Here is a 20,791-nt window from a genome sequence, read left to right as displayed (position 1 = left end):
CCCTTCTTCCCTCTTCTAAATAATTCCTACTCATGCCCAGACTCTCTGCTTACAGAGAGGCCTTCCTGGACTTCTCAGAGACTGAAACAAGTTCTCCCCTGTGCACACAGCACCCACTGTGCTCCCTATCCTCCATGTCACAGCATTCAGCCCAGTTGGCAACTGACAGTCACTCAATCACTTGACTTTCACTGTTTCCTCCCAACAACGAAACTCTCGGGAGCTAATCCAGCACTTAAAACAGTCCCTGGTGTACAAAAGAATTCCTATATAGATTTTTTTTCCTTGAATGAATAAAGACACATTTTCACTGTTAACTCAATAAATATGATTTCTTTTAAAGAGAATATTCACCTTTCCCAGCAAGATGTTCCAAGTTGTTAAGCTCTGTATCTTTTAAAATCTTGCAGACATACACATGCATGTGCACCTGTACACTTCCTCCCTTGCTTTTGGAATTGTGGAAGCAGTTGTGGAAAGATGGTGTTTTCTGCAATGTTAAGGTGCTGGAGGGCCAAGCCCTGCCCCGCTGCCTCATGGGCAGTGTGGAGGAAGGAAAGCAGGAAGGGGCTGGAAAAAGAAGGGATAACTAATTCTGTCTTCCTTTTCTTTTTCCCACTGATCACTGGTGCCCCCTGTCTTCTCTGTCCCAGTAAAAAGTTCAGGATGCTCAAGAAGGCAACCACTGCTATTTCAAAACAGAAAAAATGCAGGGAGGGAAAGAAGACTATGTAGAGAAAGGGGTCAGGATACACATGGACGACGAGGTCCCTCTGTGGGACTACCAGACAGAAGAGAGAGGATAGGATACAAGAGGACAGAGGGATGACACCAGCTCTCTAGGTCATCCCTGGACATGCCTCCCAGGAAACCCAGTGCCACGAGCAATGACTGATTGGCCAGGAAAGGAGAATGTGGCTGGCTGGACACTTAGGGAGCAGCAACACTGAAAAGGTCAGAGAGAAAATGGGTCTCTGACCCCAAATGTGGGCAGGCAAGCTCGAGTTCCCACCGGAGCCTCTGCAGCAGCTCAAAGCCCAGGGCTGCTCAGGGGTACGGGCGGGAACTTGACTCCTTCACCAAATGAAGTATCCTCCCCAGGGGCACAGGTGGAGGCAGTAAGGTGGGGTCCCTGCAGCCATTCTAAACATGGAAAGGTCTTCAGTTTAGCAGTCTTGCTACCACATAAGTGATAAAAATCACTCTTTTCTGCCAGTCTCACACATTTCACTAGGAAATAAAACGACAACAACTTTCCTTAGACACAGGTAGGACAATGTCCTTCACAGACACTGTTTTCAGCCACAGAGGAGATACCGCGCCTGACCTTGTGGGGCAAAACCTCTGTCCCCCATCTTCTTGACACTGAAGAAGCCTGCTCCTGAGCTGAGCTGAGCTGCACGTGGCATCTTGGGAAAGGGGTCTCCTCAGAACCTCCAACACCAAGAACAAGAAGCAGGCTTCGGAAAGGATGTGGAAAGGGCAAGAAGGATGATTCAAGGGCAGGTGCCCTGGGCCCAGGAGGGAGGTCAAGGGAACTGGGATCAAATGTCCTGAAGAAAGACATTTGGGAGGTGACATGATGGCTACGTTCGAGTGACTTTGCAAAAGACAGCGAACAGCTGCTGTGCAGCACTATGGAGGTTGGACATGAGGACAGGACGGGAGTCTCCTGTGAGGAATTTTCACTTACGGACACTTCTCTAAGCGGCCTGGAGAAGAGGCTGCAGTGGAGGGCTGGAATGTCACTGAGAAAGGCCCGAAGCCCTCGCCAGAGCGGGAGGAGGGCAGGAGAACGTCTCTGAGCGGTGGACACTCGACGGAGGTCCACTGGGCCTAGGTCTGCGGAGAGCTGGGATGGAAAACCCAGCAAGCGACTGAGAGACATGTGACAGACACCCGTCTGCGTGCCAGCAGTTCTTGCAAAGCTGGGCCTCAACTGCTGTGGAAAGGGTCCACCTGCCTCTGTGGGACAGGGAAGGAGGACGGTGGGAGGAGCACCGCAGAGATTCTGAAAGGCGACAGTGCCGGAAGTATGTCCTGTCTCAGTGCTGTCTGTCCTGCCCAGGGCAGGAAGGGAAGGGATGCACAGACAGGGAGGGCCAGGCTCCACTCAGCCCAGCTCAGGCAGAAATGAATGAGGGTGTCCTGTGAGGACTTTGGAGGCCCCGCAGCTGAGCCCTAGGCCTGCCACGGAGGCTATGAAGTGGCTGTAGAATGAATGACAGGAGAGCAGGGAGACAAGGAAGAGTACTTGAGGGAGACCGCAGGGGAGGCTGCTGCTATTTCAACAGGAGGCAGTGAGAGGTGAACTGGATGTGGTGTGTCGGGGTAGAGTGGAAGGTGGCATCCAAACAGTCCTGTTGGGGGCCTGGGAGACAGTGTGGCATCCTGGGCTCCATCCATCTCTGCAGGACGACCCTCCACAATCTGTCCATGCCTTGGTTCTGTCACCTCTGAGGCTCTGTTCATTGATGAGTGCTAAGGAGAATTCCGCTTTCCCATATCTGGTGCTTGTGCACATTCAGACATTGTTACACAGCAGCACTAAAAACAAAGCAAACAAAAACTCCTCTACCTCCTCAAAAACTAGGGATGAGACCACCATATGACCCCACTATTCCACTCCTCAGCTAAATCCAAAAAATTTAAATCAGCACGCTACAAGGCACATCGATGTTTATAGCAGTGCAGTTCACAACAGCCAAGCTGGGGAACCAATTTAGGTGCCCATCAACAGACGGAATGATAAAGATAAGGTGGTGCACATACACAATAAGGTTTTACCCAGCCATAAAGATGGATGAAATTATGAATTTTGCTGGTAAATAAATGGAATTGGAGAACACCATGCCAAATGAGATAAGCCAAACTCAGAAAGCCAAGGGTGGAATGTTTCTTGGGTGGGGTGGATACATCTGCAGTAGAGGAAGGAGGATGGTGGGGAGGAGGGACAGGAAAAGGGAAGAATGGTGGAATGAATCTGACCTAACTTTCCTATTAGAGACAGGAGTATACCACAGTGAATCGCACCTTTATGCATATCCACAAGGCACTAATTTTTAAAAAACTACAAATAAATAGAAGAAATTATAAATAAATAGAGTAGAAAAAAGGGAAAAGAGGTATGGTGGAGGGGAGGGCAAAGGAAAGTACTTGGGACTGATTAGAAGGAATTATATTCCACTTCCACATAAAGGCACAGAAGTAGCAGCTACTATTTACTGAACATCTACTGCACACCAGACAAACTTCATCTAAACTTCCAATAACTGCAAGACCAACAATACCGTTTCTGTATTAAAGCTGACCAAATACAGGTTCTGAGAGGTTAGGGAACATGTCCAAGGGCATGCAGGTAGCATCTGCCTGGCCGGGATTCAAACCTAGGCTGGCTGTGAAGCCCTGGCAACTCCTTCTGCTCTAAACTTAGGCCTCAGCATGAGCTGGTCCTGCGTAGGCAGACAATCCTGCAGGAGAGCAGAACCGCCCAGCACCCCAGCTTCTCCCTGTCGCGCTCCTGCAGTAGCTGTGCTGGTTCCAGTCCTCCCACTACCGTTTAGGAGAGGGGAGAGAGCCATGGAAGGGCAGTGGGAGGGCAGGAGTGCTGCCCCCGATGAAGAGGGTATGTTTGCTCAGATCACTTTCTTTTGGGAAGCTGTGAAGCACCTTACACCCAGCATCACGTCCCTCTTCATAACATCCCTGAGAAGTACCGTCCATTGTTGTGTGGTGTTTCCCAGCAGATGGAGAAGCACAGGCAGCACAGGAGGATTCTGGAGAGTCAGCAGCGACAGGCTCCTCAGCTCACAGGCTTGGGGCAGGCAGCCCCAGCACCAAGCTCGCCTGGGGCTGCTAAGGTGGGGTAAGCATTCACTCCTGCTGCTTAAAACCACAGCCCTATGGAAAGGCTGTGGAAGTGGCCTAACCTCCTGGGGAACTGGCCAGAACTGCTGAGAGTACTTAAGTCGGCTTGTAGACAGCAGTGCTGAGGTCAAAAATCGACTTCTACACTTCTGGACATTTGGAGTCCAGGCCAAGGGTAAAGTCTTTCCCTCTGAGATCATGTGGCTTAGATAATCACAATAGAGGAGCAGAAGCATTTCCACCTCGCCAGGACCCAGGACTTACAGGAAATTACTCTTCTGCATGTCTGATCACTATGGAAATTGATTTTACACAGATAGCTAGAAGTACACAGACCCCAGACGGCCAGTCCTCCATCAGCACTTCCCACTGCAGCCTGAGACCGGCCACACCCGCTCCTGGGCCTCCAGGGTATCTGGAGCTGCAGGTGGTTTTACCTGCTGACTGGCTGGCTCCCTGCTGTACTCCCACATCCTAGGGAGCAACTCTGAGTCTCAAGGTCTGACCACCAATCCCTTGGGGCTACCAATGCATCACACTTAGTTAACACAGCGGGGGGAGAGGATATGCTAGCCATCCTGGCAGGATCCTGGTTAGAAAAATAAGCTGTGTTTAAAGCACACAGAGTGTCCAGTTGTTCTCTTCATGATGTTAAAGTAAACAGAAATAAACATTGGCTTGCCTGAAAATGGTACTGCACATGCCTGTATGAGCTGGTTCAGTTGAGTTCTGAGGCTGGGGTGACAAGGATGGGGAGCTGATTATTAGGCACATCTGCTACGTGTGACAGTCAACCTGCTGCTGAGCAAGTGAAGTGCCTTTTTCACTCCTTGCTCTTGCCTTCAACCTCCTGAGATCCTAAAGATCACATTCTGCCTGGTGTGGTGCCCCACACCTATAATAAGGCAAGCGCTCTACCACTGAGCTACAGCCCCAGCCCTTGGCAGGACTTTTGATTCTTAAAAATCCAAATACTGCAATGATAACTTTTTACTAATGACGTCAGCAGTTGGGGAGGCTGACTCAGAAGGATTGCAAGCTCAAAATTAGCGAGGCCCCAAGCAATGCAGTGAGACCCTGTCTCAAAATAAAGAGTAAAAAGGCTGGGGATGTGGCTCAGAGGTAAAGCACCCCTGGGTTTAATCCCTAGTACCAAAAAAAGTAAGAAATAAAAATAAACATCCCATTCTGCCAGCATCTCTTCAGGGAAGCACAAAGCCACTTTCACAAGCACTCCAAGACCCACGGAAGCGACTCTGAAAGTGCAGGGCTTTGGAGCTCGGGCCTGAAATGGGACAGGACCTAGTGCTAAGACGCAACCCACACCCTATGTGGATTTTAAGGTTTTAGTCATCTACATTTTTAAGTCCCCTCTATACACAATGGTTGCAAATAGTGTGCGTCTCAGAGCTTTTGCACACAGTTGCTTATTTTCTTGATGAAAACAAGGCGTTTGTGCTTGGGCATGCCATGACTGCCGATGAGACATTTACAGCAAGAATGCTCCCTAGCTCTGGATGGGGGTGGGTGTACTAAATCAACACCCCCCCCACACACACACACAATGACTGATGGGCAAAGAGAGCACTGGCAGCCGCTGACGACATAGGAACACGAGGTGGCCAGGAACACTGGGCAACGACTCCCCAGGGTGCTCCCCTGCCGGGGAGAATGGCACCTAGCATTTGGCTCTCCTTCCGAGCATTCCTGGTTTTTCTCACCTTATCCCCTCACTGCCATCTTCAAATTCTCTGCCCTTCCACACCCTCTGCTCCATGCTGATTCCAGGGTGTAGAATCCTAACAGCTGCCCTACTATCTGTACAAAGTCACTTCGTGGTCAAGGTCGGGCTCATGCTTGACTCCTCTATTCAACCCTCACAACTAACCAACCAGGCTGCGTGGATGGCACCACTCAAATATTCCTCACGTCTGTTGATTAAGTTCAACACCATGCCACCGTCACCACCTTAGCCGTTACTTCTCCATCTCAAGATCTCCTGGTGTCTAATCTACCCTCCACACTGCCTTCCCAGGGTGTCTTCCAACCTGCGGATGGCACTCCTCCATTGACAGCCTCGGGGGGCCTCTGCCTGCAGCTTGAGGCTAGGACAGGGGAGACCTTTCTCTGCGCCCTCAGGACCCAGAACCTCACAGCCTGCACTGCTCCTAATGGCCTGTTTTGCCCCAGTAATTGGCTACGAGCTTCCTGGGGGCTGCGCCTGGGCCTGGGATTTGTTCTTCTCTGTTTCCCAGCATCCCGCCTAAAACCTGGGATGAGAGACACTCAATAGAGAATGTTAAATAAATGGAAGCAAGAGAACAACACAGGGCTGTGACACAGAGACACTAGCTGACTAGTCCGAGCTGAAAAGCCTTGTTCTGTTCAGAGCAGCTCACGTGCCTAACAGATGTGCACAAGGATCAGTTTGCAACCGGAGCCAAAGATTAGAGGCTCCAGGGGGTAGGTGTGGGGCCTTTGGAGACCTAGATAAAATTGGTACAATATGTTGCATAGGTAATAGGATAAACAGTCAGTTTTAATAGCTAAACTAGATTCTGAGATTAGTTAGCAAGCAAAATGATGTTTAAGTCTTAAAAATATATTCCAGTATACTGGCTAAAGTAGATTCATGGTAAAAATGAAATCACCTTAACTTTTAAGTAGAGTTTTTAGAAAGAGGCCTAAACATGCTAGGGAAAACACAAAAGTAGGAGAGGTAGCCCAGCAAAGGCCATGTGGTCGGTGGCCACATTGAGACAGGGACGCTGCTCTTAACTTCCACAATTACAACCAAAATCTCTTTGTGGGCCCCATGTGTTGACTCAATAAATATTCACAAGATAAAATCCAGGTCCCAGAGCCAGAGGGCTCAGGGGCCATCCAAATGAACTCCATAACCTTATTATGAAGAAGATTAAAAGAGAGACCTCCCAAACTAAAAATGCACTTTGTTGCTTCAGTGAAAATTGCTATATTTATGCTCTAAGAAGTTCTGAAAGAATGTGTGGTTATCACACAGAACAGAGTCTGGTAACAGCCCAAGGAGGTAAGACACCATGCCTGTGAATTTTCTTTTCTTTTCCTTTTTAAAGAAAACTGCTCCATTCTATTATAGGACCCGAAAAAGTTATTTTGGGGTAGGTACAAAAAAAAATGGGGGAGAGGAGAATATACATTTTGCAGGTTATTCTTGATCTTAAGAATACTGGCCACATCTGATGTGATTTTTGCATGAAGAAAAGCCCATATGTCTACTTAAAAAAAAAAAAAAAAAAAAGGATGGCAAATCTGAAACATTTAAGACCTTCCAAAACAAGGCATGGATCTCCAGCAGCATCCTGAGCCGCTGAGTGTCTTGGCCAATGACTAAGGCCTCCTGCAAGCTCCACCAGCTGCAAATGGAGCTGCAGAGACAAGGAGGTCACCAAATAGGACGGACACGTTAACTCTGTGGTGCACTGGCTTCCTTTATGTGTGTTTCTACTGTTAAAAAAAGAAAAGGACTCATAATAACCCTCTCACCTGCTGAGGAATGAGTTTGGAGTCTTCCTTAACGGAAGGTGGAATAAGGGGGAGTCTAAACAAAAATAGGCCAGGCAAAAATCCAATATTTGGAAAAAAATCTCCACATCCGCATGGGCCTGGGTCCTCTCCTGAATTTTCATGTCATTGCCTGCACCCAGTCTGACAGCATAAGCCCAGACACCTTACCCTGAGACACCCAATTTAGAAAGCATGTAAAAGCAGCTCGTCAACATGTAGGTGACTGGTCCTGCATGAATCTGACTCATCTGTGTTAAAGAATTCATTTCCACAATTGGAAATCTGTTATGTGCATAAAAACACAGTTAAATCTGCAGGTCAGAAAGGAGGAGAGTAATGTCAGGTCAGAAAGGAGGAGAGTAATGTCAGCTCTTTTTTAAAGAGACACTTAATTTTTCAAGATGTCCCTCTTTAATGTCTGAATATCAGTCTTGCTACTGGAAACAGTTTCAGGGTATTTATTTGCAGGGTCCAAGTTAAGATAAAAAATATAAGAAGTAAAAATTGGAATGAATATAGTCTACCTAAAACATGGGTCTGAAACCTCCTCTACAAACCCCGTGGGAGGTTGGCAGCCTACAACTGAACACTTGCAAGGATGAGAATCTCCTCCCTTCAGGACAGTGGGCTCGTACTGAGCAGCACACAGAGGAGAGGGAGTGAGAATGACACAGACCAGCTCCAGGCTGTGCTATCTCGCCCGCTAAGGGGGTGTGGAAAAGCCACTCCATCCCGGAGCCCCAGTTTCCCCACTGGCAATATAGTGGGTAAGAGGACAGACTCTAGAGCCAGATGCTTGGGCTCAGATCCCAGCCCTGCCACATACTGCCATGAAATTCAGGCTTGGTACCCTGACCTCTTCTTGGTAAAACTGGGATAAATATACAATTACCAAAGAGTGTTGTTTTGAGGATTAAATGGCTATCTTCATGAAATAAACTCCCAATAAATGCTGGCTTCTCACCACCCCTGGATGGTGATGTCAGTGAAGAGTGCCAGGGTCGAATGGTCTGTACACACCGCCTCTGGATGCTCTTAAAGTGAGGATATGGCGACTATGTTGGTCACTGACAAGCCTCAGCAGTGAAGGTGGAGAACAAACATGGAGGGAGGAAGTGACCCACTCTAAGCTTCACAGGAGGAACAGCAGACCTGGTTTAGAACCTACCAGGGCCTGACTTCACCACTCACCTCCAACTCAAGTGTCCCCGTTAGTAGGCCACATTACTGGAGGCACCTCCATTTTCAAAACTTTCTTCTCCACTGTTCTTTTCCACAGCAGTTGAGACCACAGATTGTCTTTGTTTGCCTCCTAAAACACTTTTGGGACTCCAACTCTGGGAATCTCAGGTGTACACACTGGCCTCCACTGTCCACTTGGGCCTATCCCAAAGTATGATTGTCTATCCAGTGACTCCACTGGTTGAGCCAGGGCCTTGGTAAGAGAGGAAAACTGAACTTCTAGGAAGTAACAAGCCAAACAATGGTAGGGTCATTCTTAACAGTAAAAGTAAAACTGGGCTCTTAATTCCTAAGTTGGACCTTACCTTTTTTCTTCTGGGATGCTCTCCAGCAGCATTTGAAGGAAATCCTGGAATAAGAAAAAAGAAAACCATTAAAGATGTCCATCAGTAAGTAACTGCCAGAACCATGCCAGAGACTGAGCCTTCCCAGCTGCTGATAGCTCACCTGCTAGCCCAGCAAGACTAGGCAACTTATCAGACTGTATACTCAATTTACTGACTTCCCAGCACTTCAGTCCAGTCACTTAGAGAGATTAGTTTTTAAAAACCATAAACGAGTTGAAAAACATAATGCTTGTTATTCTGACCTACCCCCGACAGTTTATTTGGTGTTTAATGCTTTCAAAAGCTGCCAGGGTATCGAGTGTCCTCCCTCCCTACTCACCCATGTCCTCTCCTCAGGAGCTTTCCTGGATAACCCGTGAACAACCTACGTTTGCAGAGGCTGGAAACTAACTTGCAACTCGCCTGCATTGTTCCGAGGAAAGATAACAAAAGTCAAGTTGATAAACATGTCGATCAAGGAACAAAGATGTCCACAATTCTGAACACACTGGAGAAGCTCTTGTCTCCACCCACAGCCTCTTCTCCTATCACTGCACAAACCTCAGTTGCTGGACATCTGAGATGCTTACATGATAGAATTCCTTAACCTAAGGCAAGACTGATGACTGTCTCTCTCTGTCTCATTTTTTTATGTGAAAATTTCAAACACAATAAAAAAGTATGCAGAATAGGATAAGTAGCCTTCACATTCACCAACCCACAGCCAGTCCTGCCCCCTGACTTCCCTGCCTCTTGCATTTATAAGCAAATCCCAAATATTACATAATTTTATCAACATATGTTCTACTAAATATCTCTAAAAGTTAAGGACTCTTTTAAAACATAAGGCCTACACAATTCAAATATGAACGATCGTTTATATTTAATTTGTACCTTGTGTATTGTAACCCAACTTCTCAGCCCATCTCTCTTAGAATTTGATTTAATCTTGATTGGTGGTGTTAGATAAAATACAGAATGTCCAGTTAAACTGGGGGCATAAATATGCAAAAATATATATTTTTATATATTTACTGAAATTCAAATTTGGCTACATTTTTCTATTCTGTACTTTTATTTGCTATGTGGGCAACCCTAGGGTCCACTTTCATCATCTGAATGCTGAACAAGATACATTTTAGAGAACTATAAACATGAAACAAAGAACAATATTTAACTTTCTGGAAACCTGATAATATTGAACAACAAAGAAGATCTACACTAGGAGTTTTTAACAAAAAATGGGTCCTTGAAAGGGTCAGTCCAGGTGACCTACTATGCATGTGGCAAATGAGAGTCCCTCCTGACCAAAGCCCACCCAGTGCTCTGACTGTGCTGCTGCTCTCCCCACCAGGAAACGGAAGGACTCGCAGGGCAGGAGGAACCTGCAATCTGTAGGGTGAGGAGTTCTTTTCCTAATCCCACACAAGCATCCAATTAGAAATGAATGAGACCCAGGGCCTCACGCGTGCAAGGCAAGCGTTCTATCACTGAGCTACAACCCCAGCCCTTGGCAGGACTTTTGATTTTTAAAAATCCAAATACTGCAATGATAACTTTTTACTAATGACGTCATCATCTCCTGTAGCCCACACCGGCTTACCCCATATTTGCCTGGTAATTTATACTCAATTATGTGGGAAAAATTCCATTAACTTAACAAGGGGGAGAATTTAATTGCATGAGAAGCAGGAAATTTTCAGAGTTAACCTTAGTTCTGCCCTTTTGCATTTTCCAATTATAGCTGGGTCCTGTCTGTGCAGGAATGTGAAGTGCAACAATCCTGAATTCCGTGGGAACACAGGACGTTCCCTGGAAGCCCTGCTCCACTTTTAAAGAAAGATGGTTTTCCTGCTCCTGGCAGGTCACCATTCTAGAGAATCTGCCGCTTCCTGCCTCCAAGGTGAGGTCTGCAGGCAACACAGCAGCTGGCCAGAGGCTGCCAGTGACTGCCGGGGTCACACACCCACCCCCTGGCATCTGTGGGAACGTCCCAGCTGCAGAGCTGGATGGTCCTCCATCCTGCAGGCAGGCCATGGCGCTACAAGGCTCTGGGTTCTCAGGTAGGCAGTCCTGTGCATCTATCGACAGAATCGGCCCAGCCAGCCCTTCTTACTCCTTCCCGAGACCCAAAATTTAAACACAAAACACTGGTTTTTCTGCTTCCTCTTGTAAAATGGCGTACACCCTGGAGTAGACTCTTCTTTCACCAAAACACCATGAAATAAACAGAATTGTGCCTCTTAAGATTGATTTCCCCTTGCTGCTTCTCTTCAGTTCTTTCATCTCTCCCCACTCTTTCCTTCAGTGGCTGGCAGTTTTCTGAAAGCAACTTCGAAATCTAATTGGACAATGAGGGCTGTCCCTCACAGCTCATTCTGGCACCACCAGGCAAATCAGTTAGCAACAAATAGGAGGGTCCCAGTGGGTCACCTCTACAGCACGCCTGAGAATAAACACCTCTGTCACTGGAGAGGGACATGGGTTGAAACTGAATCTGAGTCCCTGGCAATGGTTCCAAGTCCAGGCCACAGTTAGAAATAACACATTCCTTGAGATTTCGGTTTTCAAACCCTACTCTCCCTATAATCTATATGCTAATTAGATCAGTCCCAGACAGCTTGTTTTGATTAACACCTAACAACACTAAATTAAGCATTACAATTTTTAGAAAACTAACACTGATTTTGGCACATGGCTAATTTGGTAATTATTTTTTAGTTCTGGTGAAAGTATTCAATAAAAAGCAGGCGCATATAGATTCTCCTGGATAAACTGACACTGGCTTGACAAGTACACAGGATTAATAACCCCTAACAATGTCTAATGAATGATTACTATGGTCATGGGTGGGCAAGAAAGGCAAAGCAAATAATCAAAATGCTGAAGCAAGGACAGGATTGGCCGAGTCAGAGAAGAAACAAGATTGAGAGGAATCAGTCACTGTCATGCTTACGAGGGATTCAATGGCAGCTAGAAGGGTGGTCAAACTGAAATGCTGGCAGGTGCGGGTCATAGAAGGGGAAGGAAGAAGTAAGGCAAAAGAGGAAGACACTGAGGGGCTTCTGCATAAGGAAACTGGATCACAATTCTTCCTTATCAATAACTAAAAAGCAATGTAAGTTAAGATACAATCCATTAAAAATATGTATTTGAAAAGCTTGGCATCTATAGTGATGCAGCTGCATCCATGTTCACAGTAGCTCAATTCACAATAGCAGCTAGGTGCCCTTCAACAGATGAGTGGATAAAGAAAATGTGGTATATATATACACAATGGAATATTACTCAGCCATAAAGAAGAATGAAATTATGGTATTTGCTGGTAAATGGATAGAACTAGAGATTATCATGCTAAGTAAAATAAGCCAGTCCCCAAAAAAACAAAGGCCAAAAATTCTCTCTGATATGAGGATGCTGCTGACTCATAACTGGCATGGGGGTGGTGGTGTGTGGGTTCAATGGATTGAATGTGGGGGGAATGGGGAAAAGGGATGGGGAACGGGAATGGAAAAGACAGCTGAATGAACGGGGCATCACTTTCCTATGTTCATATATGAATACATGACCAGTGTACTTCCACATCATGCATGACCATAAGAATGGCAAGGTGTGGAGGGACTGGAAATGCATGCTGGAGAGAGGAGCAAAACGTGGGACGCCAACCTCTGTGAGGACCCCGATGAGCAGCGGAGCTCGAAGCTCCAATGGAGCCGAGGAACAAGCATCACCCAGAGAAGCCTGCGGTGGGGAAGGCTATGCCCTATCAGGTCACGAGACTCTTGGCAAGGGGACACTTAATACATCTGCGGGAGACACAGGGCCAGTTCTCCAACAAAGGCCGGCTAGGGCCACAGCAGAGTCCGCCTCCGCCCTCCTCCACGCACAGAGGCCGACGCTCAAACTGCAGCTCAGAGGGGAAAAAAGCAAGCCCAAGAAGAGTGGGGAAAGGAGGCAAGGATCGTGTTCCCCATATATGAGAATTCACAGGAAAGGTCCTGCAACTGTGTGAACTAACATGACAACCCACCAAAGAGACAGATAGAAGCAACACACCTAAGAGACCAAGAATCTAGGCTTCACGAAAACATGGCCCAAGGAAAAGAAGAAAATGTTCCACGAATGCTTAACACTATAAAATAAATTACCAAAAACACAAAATAAGCTCAGTAAAATGAAAGCAGAAAGATGACAAAACAACAAAGGGTGAAGAAAAGAGAGGTTCCAAAACAAAGGAAATAAATTAAGGGCCAAAATCCCATCCGTATGAGATATTAATGAGGTAGGAATGGCGATGAAAAGAACAGCACTCGGGAAGACAGTGCTGATAATAAAAGGGGCAGCTTGATAGGAGCCCAGGCTGTCAAGAAGAAAAAGATAAGAAGCAATTCATAAATAATAGGCATGGAGGACAAAGAAGACACGACACAGGGACAACTGGCAAGTCTGAAATTCAGAACCTGTAGGCGGACAATCACATTCAGAGATAAAATTAAGACAATTTCAATAAAGGATAGAACTATGGTTTAAAAATGTAGCTGTTTTTGGTGGGTGGAGGGAAGGGGAACAACCCAAGACCATGGGCACCAACCTGTTTTCTCAATAAATTACTAAACTTCAAAGATAATGAGTTCTTCTGCCATCTAAGTGGTCTAAAAGGAGAAAAGTAGGTTAATTTCAATGGTTTCTACAGCATTAATACCAGAAGGCAGTGGAGCAATGTCTGAAGTTCGGCAGAATGGAAATGTGTCCCAGAATATGAAACCAGTTTGTAATTCAAATATAGCCAACACGCCAGCATCCTCAAGCAGGAAGAACTCAGAAGTCACACAGGCTGGGAGATGGCAACTTGAACACCAAGTTATTATTGAAATTTGGCCAACAAAGAGTTGAATCAAAATAAAATATTCATGAATATAGAAGCACAGTAAAATGACTGGTGACAAACACTGAAATCCTTTACTCACAGAGCTGAAACTATATAATTGGCTGTGCACAGTGGTGCCTGCCTGTATTCCCCGCAACGTGGGAGGCTGAGGCAGGAGGATCACAAGTCCGAGGCTAGCCTGACCATCTTAGCAAGATACTCTCTCAAAACCAAATAAACCAAAAGCTACACAACTGTGAAAAGTATGGTTACAGTGTATACTGTGAATAAACTATAAACCTCACTCTATAATAATAAAAATTAAGAAAAATTTAGAACTAGGAGAAGTAGTGGAAGTTTATAACTGCTGATTTCCTTAACTTTCATAATAGTGAATAAGCTGATGCTCTATAAGATGAAATATGTAAGGAGAAAATAACAATTTCAACCTTTTAACAAATTTTTTTCTGTAGTAATGTTTCTTAACCATAGAAGAATCTTTGAGGAAATGATCTCTCTTACATTAATCTGAAGTTTAGAAAGTTCTTTACCTTCCCTTTAGTTTCTTTTTCATTTATCAAGTTTTAGAGAAAGAAATTTGAAACAGTTCATTAAAAAATATATACAGGGGCTAGGGATGTAACACAATAGTAGAATGCTTGCCTAGTGTGGGTGAGGCCCCAGGTTTATCCCCAGTACTGGGTGGGGAAATATCCATACATATGCATACATATACATATATATTCCTACTGTTATAAAATTATTTTGAGCAATTCCTATCCACATGTACATAAACATATAACACATATATATATATACAATCTTCCAGGTGTATACATACCTCACATAGAGCAGATAGAGAGAGAAACAGTATGGCTTATAAAACGGTAGTAACATAATATCAATTGTAGGCATTTCTGGGTGGTGGGAATTTTAATGATGACTGATCTCCTTTGTACCTTTCTGTATTGCTTGAATTTCTATAGTGAGTATGTTGTAAAAGCAGTATTTCCAAATTTAATACAAAGATACAGTAATTAAGGAGCTGTGGTACTGGCATGAAGACAGAAATAGTGATAAGTGGAATTGAATTAGAGTACAGAAACAAACCCTTACATTAACGGTCAAAGGGTTTTTGCAAAGGTTCTAAGATAATTCAATGGAGGGAAAGGATGGCCTTTTCATGAAATGGTAGGGGACAACTAGATACATGCAAAACAATGAAGTTGGATATCATCTTCACATCTTATACAAAAATCAGAGCCCTAAACATAAGAGCTAAAACCATGAAACTTAGAAGAAAACAGAAGTAGATCTTCACAAACTTCAATCAAACAGTAGTTTCTTAAGATACGACACATCCAAAACCCAAGCAATCAAAGAGAAAATAGAAAATTTGACTTGTCAAAATTAAAAACTCTTTGCTGTAAAGAACACTATCAAGAAAGCAAAAATACAATGCATAAAACCAGAAAATACTGGGGCTGGGTTTGTGGCTCAGTGATAGAGTGCTCACGGAACATACATGAGGCTCTGGGTTCAATTCTTAGTACCACATAAAAATAAAATAAATATATTGTGTCTACCTAAAACTAAAAAAAATAAATATTTAAAAAAACCAGAAAACGTTTGCAAATCATATCTGATAAGGGACTTCTGTTCAGAACATATGAACTATTCTTATAACTCAATAATAAAATACAACCCAAATAAGGAATGGTCAAAGGATATGAACCGACATTTTTCCAAAATAGACACATGAGTGGTCGATAAACACATAAAGAACGCTTGACATCATTAAGCCATGAGAGAAACGCAGATCAAAGCTATCGGGAGATAATTTCAGACCCATAGGGAAGATATAATTTCAGACCCATTATCAAAAGACGGAAGGCAACCAGCATTGACAAGCGTGGAGAAACCAGAACCCTCAGCAGGTGGAATGTAAAACGCCCTAGTCTCTGTGGAAATAATCTAGCAGCTCCTCAAAAACCCAGAGAACTACCACGTGGCCCACCAATCCCACTTCTGTGTATATGCGCCAAAGAACTGAGAGGAAGTTCTGCCTGCTACAAGGTAGGTGGCCCTGAAGACATGACGCTAGGTGAGTAAGCCAGACACCAAGGACACCTGATGGTCAGTTCTTCTCACATGAAGCACCTACAGTAATCAAATTCACAGAAACAGAAAAAAGAATGGTGGTTGCCAGAGCCTGGGGCTGGGAAGAGCAGGGAGGCACTGTTCAGTGGGTTCAGAGCTTCAGTTTGGAAAGATGAAGATGGAGAGGGATGATGGTGATCATTGGGGAAAAAAAAGTGAATGCACTTAATTCCACTGAATCATTCACTTAAAATGGCTAAAATGATAAGTTTTATGTACGTTACCACAATTAACACAATTAAAACTAGGCAACTTCTTGGAAGGCAGAGGCAGGAGTTCAAGACCAGCCTGAACAACAGAGTAAGGCCCCATCTCAAAAAAAGAAAACAAACAAAACGAAACAGGAGTGATGTCCTGGTACATGCTACACAACCCCTGAAAACATGCTGCATGAACTAAAGTCAGACACCCAAGACCACGTGGTTCATTTCTATGAAATGTCCAGAAGGGACCAATCCCCAGAGACAGAGCAGAGAGTGTCAGCAGAAAGGGTGGACGGGGAAGCGAGTGCTGATGATTTCTTTCGGGGTTGATGAAAATGTTCTAAAATTAGATCATGCTGAGGGCTGCACAATCACAAGCTTGCACATTTCTAAAGGCTAAATTTTATAGCATGTGAATTTTATCTCAATAAACTTGTTATGGAAAAACAAAGTTATTCAAAAGAGATAAAAGAAAAACTGAATGAGCTGGCTGAGAGAGCAGCAGGAGTTCATGGGAAATGAAGCCAGAACCTCAGTGGTCACAGGAAGTCCCACACACGGTGGGAACATCTTGGCGAGAAATGGCTGAAGCGGCAGGACCTGGACCCATCAGAGCCAACCAAGTAGGCGAGGAGTCTAAATCTGTTTTGAACTGCCTTCCTAACTACGGGAGAATCGCCTCCTCAAGACACCAAAAAGATTAAAAGAGCACAGGGCTTGGATGTCAGTCTTGCCCTCCTCAGTGTGTCAGGTTATAGTCACACACCCTTTCCCTCTCATGCTGCGGATGATGCGACTCACAGCCGTGTCTGAACACAACGATCAAAGACACCCTCTGTCCAACCCCTGCCAACGTGAGCACTGTTCTCAGAGCTCTCACCGTTAGCTCCTTGCCAGGTGCCGCTCACCCCACACCCACGGGAATGGACAGGGTCTCTTTCCGACTGTCTTGGGGCCAGGCTGTCTGATGTTTCAGGGTGTCTTCCTTTTAATCTGTTTATTAAAGATTTACAGCATACCTACTGTGTGCCAGACTGTACTAAATACATGTTGGCCTACATGAGCTCATACATAAAGAGAAGGAACAGACAAGAGACAGTGCTATCATGAAAATACAATACAGATAATGGGAATGACATTAAGGGCAACAAAAGAAAAGCGGCTGATGACATCTGCTCAGCTAGGGTGGCTCTGAAGTCCTGGCATCAAGTGCAGACTGAAGGGTAAGATTTCGATAATGAACCCCGCAGAGACGACTCCAGGAAGAAGGAATGCTTGTTTTGTTGTTAAGATCACTCAGGGGACAGCCATTTGCATCACTGTGCTCAGACGGCTTCAGGTGGGTCTGTCCCCCAGTTGCAAGGAGCTCACCCTCCCCGAAAACACCTTCCTTGTGTCCACTGTGTTCATAATTTCCACCCTGAATGAAATAGTCAATCTTTTCCCTCTTTGAACGCTGGCATAATCCAAACTCCACATGCCGCATCCCCTTCAGTTGCATATCATGAGCCCAAGAACCCGTCAATTACCTGGGAGAGAATCAACTGTCCATGAAACGTGTGCACAAATTTTCTTAAAAATGAAAAGTAGGTTTCACTTCCAAGTCTTTTGGCAAGGAACCGAAGAAGAAAGTAGCCCTACAAGAAAGAAAGAAGAGAGAAAACAAGATGTCCATGATGGGCCCTTCACAGAATTGCCACTGTCACTTAGCCCCGGAGCCCAGGTGCACCTAGCAGGTGCCACCTCACTGTCCTAGGCTGCCCTTTATATTCTGACCAGGAGGATGCACTGCTGAGTCCTCAACTCCTTCCTCAACGTTTCACTGTCTGTTCTGACTTGGTTCAGGTGGCACCTGAGCGTCCCTCGTGACCTGCAAGGGCAGAGGTCCAGCTCCTCCCCACCTCAGCTCCCAGCATGGTCTTTCCAACTTGGAAGTTTTCCTTACTGCTCCTCCTCTGGTTGGAACCTGAGAGCAAATGGAAGGTTCTATTCTTCAAGGCTAACTGGAAGCCAGGGAGAAGAGGTTCGGGGCAGGGACTCTCCAAGCTTCCTTTGATTCACGCCCCCTTGTTCAGCGGTAGTAAGTGCTTTAATTAGAGGACATTCGGATGCTCCCCAGACAGACGGCATTACAACATTCATAATTTTTCTGCTTTTGCTCAACCATGTTACTAATCATCATTATTCAACTGTATAGCCTAAATAATGCTGCCCCAGAATAACTGGCTTGAGCCACTAGCTGCACTCACCTTTAGATAATGAACCTGCATGAAGATCTTCTCAGGGTTGAGTCCATGTTTGACCACAGATGCTCCCGAGTCGCTCACCTGGCCAGTTTTCTCTTTACTGGGTCTAAAATGATAACAGTAACAATTTCTTTAAGTATACATATACATCTGTAACTAATTAAAAATAAAATCATCCTATTCCTATCTCCAGAGTTGCTCAAAAGAGTTTTAATTCAATTCAATAGTACCAGGTATAATTTAAAAGAGTTTATATTATAAATTTGAATAGTGAACAAGGTGGGACTTATATTTAAGGTTGGCAACCTGAGGTTGGCTACTGGCAGTATTTTATGTCATCCTATCCAAGATAAAATGTGCCAGACCCTCAAAGAATCCAAGCTTCAATATGAATTATTTAAGATGCCCTTTCTTGGTGGGAATGATGAACTGGGTAATTAAAATATATTTTAAATATGTATTCAAATATATTTTTAAAATTTGTTTTTGAAAGTCTCAATGTTTATCCACGTCTCTAGGTCTGTATTTAATAATTAAGGCTCCTTTAAGAAATATTTGCATTCTGAACCCATTTTAGAACTTTTTAAAGGTCAAAGAAGTTCCTGGTTTTTGAAGTGATGGAGACTTTAGTAATCACACACTTCAACCTCTCATTTCGCCAAGGAAGGAAACTGAGGCAAACAGAAGTCTCAGGTTTGTTTGGATTTGCCAAGGCCTGGGGTCAGCATCACTTATGACCCAGCAGGCTCTTTACCACTGTGCTCTTGGTTTTAAATATTTTTTAAAAATTCCTTTAATGAAATATGACAGGCCCTTTGGGACATCTAATAAATACTTGTGCACTATGTTAGAGTTAAGCTTCAGTAGCCAGGTAAACTCCAAGTTAGTGACAAGGCACATGCAGCTCTCGGCTGTTCTGAGCCCAGTCACCGACTGGATAAATACTGAGGGGTGTTTTGAGGCTGGGGTTTGGAAGAGATGAAGAGGACTGGCACATCAGAAAGAAGGGACGTTATTTTTAAAAAGGCAGGCTTACTTGGTACAAGATACAAGGCCTTTGGAATATAAAAGTCCTACTTTTAAAATTAGCCTTCTTCTTACGAACGGTTAGTTGCTAGCAGGTTATTCAAATTCTCTAACCCCTGTTTACTCACCAGTAAAATGAAATGATCCTACCTTCCTTCCTAGGTTCTGTGGAAATAATATATCACAAAGTCTCTAGCAAGGGCCAGAGATTACTCAATAAATTCAATAAAATATTGTAACTGCTTTAGCACAAAGATTCTCATCATTGAGTCTTAGTTGAATGTTCCAGAAAATTATCCTGGAAGATACATGGCTCAAAACCAGCAGAGGACGGATCCCTTGAATCACTACAGAGCTGTAGCATCTGCAGCACACCTGTAGGGACAGTGAGTGCCTGTACCGCACCTGAGACGGCAGACACACAGCAGCTCTTCCCCACACCAAGTGCATCCTGCGGTGAAGCAGTGTCATGAAGAAAGCCACCCCAGTTCTCACAGGAGCCCATCACCTGCAATCAGGGAAGGGTGGCTTCTCCAGAGTCAACCTGGAGCCAGGCATGGTGGCACATGCCACTGTCAGCTAAGTAACAGAAGTCAGACCACAAAGACTACATGCACAGCCCAGCCCCTCCCAGAGGCTGAAGCAAGAACAGCCTCAAGGCCAGTTCAAGGCCAGCCTGGGCAACTTAGCAAGACCTTGTCTCAAATGAAAAATAAAAAGGGTTGGGGATGTGGCTCAGTGGTAGAACACTTCCGAGTTCCATCTCCAGTACTGAAAAAAAATAAGAGTCAACCTGAATTTGAATCTGGTTGCCCAGCTCCAAGAGAGGCGGGGCTGAGTTCTTCTGCCCTGCAGCTCTGAACTGAGGCTGCTGGAGGGGAGGGATCAAGACCAGACTGCTATGCTCCAGGCAGGCTGCAGGCAGGCTCCAGGCTCCAGTTCCCCAGCACGCCTGAGTGGCTATTTCCTTTGCCTAAAAATGTCCTTCCCCAATGCCTGCCTTCCTCTCCCACCCTCTCTCCCCACCCTCTCCAAATGAAGACGTGCTCAAGGAAATTCTTTTATGCTGACAGCACCAAGGCAAAAGTGCCCCAGAGTCTCCTTTTAAAGTAGACTGGGAGCTGAGCGAGCAGTGCACAGGCACACTCTGTGAGACCAAAGGGTGGTTTGTGAGAAGAAAATCCACGCTGGGAACAGGAAACTCTCCCTGGGTTCTCAGGACACTACTTACCCTAGGTCCATGCAGAGTCAGCCTGGAGAATGCAGGAGACCCATGACCCACGACCCCACTCAATAACATACATGAAC

At 45.1% G+C, this 20,791-nt stretch overlaps 1 protein-coding gene across 34 annotated transcripts in view; it reads right to left on the bottom strand.

Annotated features, from left to right (window-relative positions):
* Window positions 1–20,791, bottom strand: part of Aopep (aminopeptidase O (putative)) — a 306,545-nt gene that overhangs the window by 99,285 nt on the left and 186,469 nt on the right. For all 34 annotated transcript variants that reach the window (XR_013429872.1, XR_013429877.1, XR_013429878.1 and 31 more), the window contains 3 exons: window positions 18,461–18,563; window positions 17,741–17,848; window positions 8,961–9,004 (listed from right to left, as the gene is read on the bottom strand). Coding sequence is in view for 28 of the 34 variants with exons in the window: in XM_078030512.1 (XP_077886638.1) it covers window positions 8,961–9,004; window positions 17,741–17,848; window positions 18,461–18,563 (255 nt within the window). In the remaining 6 variants the exon portion in view is untranslated. The remainder of the gene's footprint in view (window positions 1–8,960; window positions 9,005–17,740; window positions 17,849–18,460; window positions 18,564–20,791) is intronic.

Source organism: Ictidomys tridecemlineatus, chromosome 13 (genome assembly GCF_052094955.1).
Source record: "Ictidomys tridecemlineatus isolate mIctTri1 chromosome 13, mIctTri1.hap1, whole genome shotgun sequence".
Lineage (NCBI taxonomy): Eukaryota > Metazoa > Chordata > Mammalia > Rodentia > Sciuridae > Ictidomys > Ictidomys tridecemlineatus.
This window is presented reverse-complemented; position numbering and strand designations above follow the sequence as displayed.